The 6,000-nt window shown below is 49.8% G+C and overlaps 1 protein-coding gene across 3 annotated transcripts in view; it reads right to left on the bottom strand.

Annotated features, from left to right (window-relative positions):
* Positions 1 to 511: 511 nt before the first annotated feature.
* Positions 512 to 6,000, bottom strand: part of KIF13B (kinesin family member 13B) — a 132,762-nt gene continuing 127,273 nt past the window's right edge. For all 3 annotated transcript variants that reach the window (XM_064651151.1, XM_064651153.1, XM_064651152.1), the window contains one exon: positions 512 to 4,999. In XM_064651151.1, coding sequence (XP_064507221.1) covers positions 4,707 to 4,999 — 293 coding nt within the window. In that variant the 3' untranslated portion in view covers positions 512 to 4,706. The remainder of the gene's footprint in view (positions 5,000 to 6,000) is intronic.

The following is a 6,000-nucleotide window of genomic DNA, read 5'->3' as shown; positions in this document are numbered from 1 at the left end:
AGATAAAATAAAACCACCCCTCAAGAAAAAAATCAGTCAAACCCTGTCAGGTGTTTCCAACATGAAGCTGTATTCGGGAGAAAAATGGTGCCAACGAGAAAGGGAATAATGTGCCCCAGGGAGGGGTTTTAAGATCATCTCAGTGCCCTGGAATATTGAAGAGGGGACTTGTCATCCCAAGGCCTTTTTGACCCACAGAGTGGGTTCTGGCAGTTCCCTGAAGCAGCAACCTCCTCCCCTGCAGCTGTGCCCAGACTCCCACTTTGCCATGGATACGAGGAAAAATTTCGTCATGGAAAGGGTTGTCCAGCCCTGGCACAGCTGCCCAAGGGTGGAGTCCCCGTTCCTGGAGGGATTTAAAATCCTTGTGGATGTGGCACCTGGGGAATGGCTCAGTGGTGGCCTGGGAATAGCTGAACTGCATCTTGGAGGACTTTTCCTACCTAAACCATCCCTGATTCTAAACACTTTGGTGACACAGACTGGCCCAACAAAGCACAGACTTCCCAGCTCTAAAGAAGACGTTTATTCAGGTCCTGCAGGCGGCATCGCACGTATATAATACAATATTACAGTCATTTAGTTTTGTACAGATACAATTAAAAACTTTACAGCTCATTACAAAGTCTCTTTGGATTTCAGCTCATTTAAAGTACACAGAGCCCCCCCCCTCAGTGGCAGTGACCCCTTGGTATGTACAGACCCCCGACACGGACACGGACACACGAGCTGGGACCAGCTCCCCTGGGGGGACAAGGGACATGGGTGGGGGCTGCAGGGAACCCCAGCAGTCCCTGGGTTAGGAGGAGGGTGGAGAGGGCAGAAAAAGAGAGGAGATGGAGGAACAAGACACTTATTCATGACCCCAGCTCAGGGTGTCGTGTAGTGTGACCAGCCTGCACCGTTCCCTATCGCCACCGTCCTTCCCTAAAATCCAGGCAGTCCAAGGCTGGGAGACCACCCGGCCCCTCCCCTCTGGCTGCTGCTCCAGGGATAAGGCACTGGGAAACAACGTCTTGTGCAAAGAACTGGCAGTGCCAGTGGAAGGACAACGCGGGCACCGACACGGGCACAGCTCTGGCAGCTCCGAGACGGCACCAACTGGGATGTGCAACACCCAGGCTCTGTTCCTACAGGGATTCACCACTGGGTGGGAAATGAGGGGGTTCTTGGTTTGTAGGAGAGCACAGGGGGGTTGAATATCCCACTTCCCAGGAGCTTCCACCTCAACCATGGACAAAACTCTGCTTAAGGACTCGGGAGGCGTTTCCACACAGAATCTGTTTCCATCAGTTTTCCTCAACTAAACCACATCATCAGCCACCAGAGAGCCAAGGCCCTTGGAGAAAACAGGCAGGATTTTGGACACGGAGATCAGAAAACCTCAAGAGCTGAACATAACACAGGAACAAGCCTTGGTTTGGAAAAAAACCCCAAAAAGTCCCTCTGAGAGGCCTCCTCTACGACACCCCACATCCCATGGGGAAGAAGGGACCCACGTGGGGAGGAAAGGACCCCCCTGTGGACACAGGAATGGATGGTGCCTTTCCAACCCACCAACAATTTTCCACACCAGAATCCGAGACCCCACAGTTCAGGGACACAGCCAAGATTGAACCCCCAAGGAGACACCAGAGATGAGACACTCACAACAAATTACACTTTCCTGCATTAAATATTCTCCTTCCCTGTATAAAGTGCATGAAAATCTTGGAAAATATGCATAGCTATTCACACAGCAGCCTCAGTGCTGGGCGGTTCCAGTTAAGAGCACCTCCTCCTTTAGGCTGAGAGTAGAGATTTTCTAATGTTAACAATAAAAAATATGTATTATTTACCTTCATGATGGTTTTTAACTGTGTTTCTGGTTAGTTGGCTTAGCTGGTGTGAAATAACAGATGGCTTTGAGCAGAGGAATGTGCACTCACCGTGCCAAAATCTTGGAAAATATCTTTAGGAGAAACCTGGTGTGCCCAGGAAAGCTGTGGGGGAGCAGGAGGGAGTCAGGGAAGTCCTCCAGGAACATCCTCATGGCTGAATTTGATGAGTTTGGCTTTCTTGTGCTGCATCGGGGTGATTTTAGGGTGGAATTTGAGGAGAGGTTTAGTTTCAGAAGTCCAAGAAGATGGTGAAACCCAAGAGAGCTCTGAGACTCTCCCTCCACAAAGCCATTGAGGGCTCTGGTGGCAGAGCCGCTCGTGCTCATCACCCACTGATGCCTGGAAACATCTCAGCCCTGTTGAAGACTTTTGCTTCCAGGACAAGTTATCCCAGAGGAGGCAGCAAGGATGGTCTGTTAAACCATCCTTCACACCCCTCTGCACGGTTCTGTAACATGACAGAGGGTAGGAGGAAGGCAATCCAGCCTGGATCAGTCGGGTGCAGCCTCCAACCACGTGCCCCAGGTGTGCAAACACCAAAATACGTCCTCACGTGGTCGGAGTTGGGGCACAAACAGGCCAGAGGAATTTATAGTGGGCAGCAAAGCCAGTGAAATATTAACCCAGCTGCCTTTGCTCGGGCCCTTCCCTCCTGCAACCTGGACACCTTTCCGTGGGTCCCACGGAACTCCTGGTTTCACAGACAGCGGCGCAAGAAAAGAGGCTTCAAAAGGACTTGGGCAGGTTCTTCCCTTCATACCTCCCCCAAAGGGGACACCAGGCAAACATGGAGGAGTTTTAAAGACACCCCTAAATCCAGTAACTGAAATGCTGGGACTAAACCCACACAACTACAGGGGAGGGGCTGTTTCACGTCAGCTACTTCCAGCAGCCCATCGGAACAAAGTGCATCAGAAACATGGTCAGGGTGGAGTTCAGAGAACTGACCAGGCAGTGTTTAAGAGGCATTGAATTCATTAGAGGGTGGTCTTTCACCAGCAAGACTCATCAGACCCCAGAGTTGTATCTATAAAACCAGTTTTAATTTTAAAACCCGGGATTTTAGCATCTGAATTCTTTACTCCCAAATTCCTGCCGTTCGCGGCTTGGATGCACAGGAGCTTCGTGCAAAGGAAAAGGAGGGAAAAACTGTACACTAAAAATATCTTTAAAAGCTGCTCTGTACATTTTATATTAAGATTTCTTGAGGAAAATTTAGGAAACACTGAAAAGTAGTTACACCAAGCTGGAAGGATACACAAATCCCTGGAAGTCCTATGCAGGCTGCATCAGAACCCAGCTCACTTATTTCAGCTACAGATTAGTTTCTATTTTAATTTTATTCCTTCTGCATAAATGATATTAATTACAGTAAATCAGCATAATTAGCTCCTTCTCTGAGCATCCCTATCTCCTCTGATGACAATGTAGCTTTCCCTTGGACCTCGGAACCAGATGGTTTAAGGCACTTGGATACCCACGGGCAGCGGCTGGATCGATATTAGAGTTTAATCATTGATTTAACGTCCTAAATAGTCCCCACACAGCTAAAACATCTATTGCTCAAGCTCTCCAGTCCCCCCAGGATGACTAAACAGGACACAAACAGCTCAGAATAGTAAAATCTGTGGCTTTTCCATGATTTGTTGGAAAATCAGTGTGTGCAGGTTGATCTGTGCGCAGGTATGGACACACCTACGGACGTCACCTGTGCCACAGGCAGTTAAAAACCAGCCACAGTTACCACAAATAAAATCAAGTTTTATAAAAACTCCCACTTTAAAGAGGGAGCTGGGTTTTGGGGATGAGCTGGCGACGGAGGCACCTCCTCTTTGGACCGGCGCTCGGGATGGTGCTGGGAGAGGCTCCTCTGCGGATGATTGTAAAGCGCAAAACATTTCGTGTTTTAAAACAATAAATAAAAATAAATAGACCGGATTAACCCCGTTGTGAGGACAGAGATCCCCTGTTTTGCTTAACTGGTAAAATTCCAAGGGTCTCCAAAGGTTGGGTGGGAACATGGAAGCACTTGAGTGCTGATATCTCTGCAAAAATCCTCTTGGTCCACTGGGAAGAACCAAGGGGAAGGTCCTGCCACTCTGGGGAAAGTGAGAGGGAATCCTGGCACGGTGAGAGTGTACATTAAATGGATCAAAAATATTACAGAGCACATCATGGGCCTTCTCCCATTCCCACCAAACCAGGTGGAAAGACTGTGCTGATTTCCACAGGAGAGTGGGACAATGGGACAGTAGCCCACACAGGCACTGGTTCCACTCACAAAACCCATGGGCTTTTTTAAATATAAGGGGTTTGAGGGCTCTTTATTTCCCAAAAGGTTCTCTGTTCACTTCCCTGCCTGTCTGGAATCATCCCAACTTCGCCCTTTCACTGTGGATTCCACCACAGAGACGCAGCTCTTACGGAACTGGAAAAGAACTGTTGTTTTGGGGAGGCTTCTTAGAATCGCCCTGTACACCGAGGGGGGTATTTTGTAGCTGCTGGGAAGCCACGCCACGATCTGAACAATTCACCTCTGGAAGTTGGAAGACAGGGAGGTCACACCCACCCACCGCCACACGCCATCACCGGCCGTCATCGGTCACCCCCCGGAGCGCCACGATTTGTAACAGGAAACGAAGGATGGAGATCCAGCACCACGACAAGGCAAGGAATTATCGTGTCAATCACCCAAAGCAGAGAGAAGAAACCCTTCATTAGTGTTTGCCATCAACTGGGAGTTCGGATAGGTCGGTTTTCTCTTCCCAGAGCCGTCGGCTCCGCCGGCCGCGCCCCGCGGCCTTCGCCGCGCCGGGTTGGGCTGCCTCAGTTTGCCCAGGATTTCCTGTTCTCCGCGTTCTTCTGGCTCTTCTCCAGCCGTAGGGTGGATCCTCCCTCTGCCTTGGCCAGGGCTGTGAGGGAGGCCAGGTTGGAGGCTGAGCCGGAGAAGTTGCCGCTCCGCCTGTTCTCAGCGGCGGCTCCTCCCTGCAGCCTCAGCCCGGTGCTCCGCCGGCGCGTCGGGCCCGTGGCCCTTCTGACTCTGCCCGGTTTCACCAGCAATCCGTACCCTGGGTTGCACCTGAAGTACTGCTTCCCTCCGATGGAGCCGTCGTTCTTCCCTGTGGCAAGAGAACCAGAGAATCACAGAATGGTTTGGCTTGGAAGGGACCTAAAACATCACCTCATTCCAACCCCAACACCTTCCACTATCCCAGGTTGCTCCAAGCCCCGTCCAACCTGGCTTTGGACACTTCCAGGAGTGGGGCAGCCACAGCTTTCTCTGGGCAACCTGTGCCAGGATCCTCACAGGGAAGGATTTTCTTCCTAGAAAATGGGTTTTATTCTGTGTAAATGCAAGGAGAAGGCAAGGAGAACATTCTGGAAGGAGAAATGATTGTTCAGGAGGTAAAACTTCCCTGCTGAACAACAGCAAAGCCACTGCACAGAGACAGTGACTCAGAACAGGACACTCCATCTTGTCCTTCCCTCCCCACTTGCTGTTCAGAGGAATTCTTTGATTTCCCCAAAAGTGGTAAATAATCTGTTCCATTAGCAAAGGAGCAGGAAGGAAGGGAAAAAGACATTTAAAAGAGCATTTGGCTTTCTGAGTTGATGTTTGTAGTTGAGAAGAGTCACTGTTTCCATGTCATAAACCCTCCACAGAACAGGAAGAAATCAAAAATCTCAATTTCCCCCAGGAGAGACCACTCCCATCCGTAAAGAGAATGGGGAAAAAATCCAACAGCTCTTTAAATGACATAAAGTCACCCCATTTATTTTAGGGGTGTTTCCTTCTTTCTATCACCATCACCACATTGAATGTACCCTCATGTGGCCAGGACTTGGACTTCTATCCCTGTTTGCAGTGTGACAAAGACACCAGTTTTGTGACTGTATTCCCCAAGTGAAGCTCCAGATGTGCCAGAAGCCATTTAAGCTCCAACAAATCAGGGTCTTAATCCTTGTGGAAACAGAAGGGGGAAAAAAAAATCCAGTAACATCAGCAGTTGAGTTCTCAGCAGGCCAAAAATCTCACAACTCTTCCATGGAAGCTGATGCTTCTTGGGATGTGCAAATGGAATTAGTACCATGGGCTAGAGCAGCCTGACGGGGAGGGAAG

Source organism: Pseudopipra pipra, chromosome 3 (assembly GCF_036250125.1).
Source record: "Pseudopipra pipra isolate bDixPip1 chromosome 3, bDixPip1.hap1, whole genome shotgun sequence".
NCBI classification, from domain to species: Eukaryota; Metazoa; Chordata; class Aves; order Passeriformes; family Pipridae; genus Pseudopipra; species Pseudopipra pipra.
This window is presented reverse-complemented; position numbering and strand designations above follow the sequence as displayed.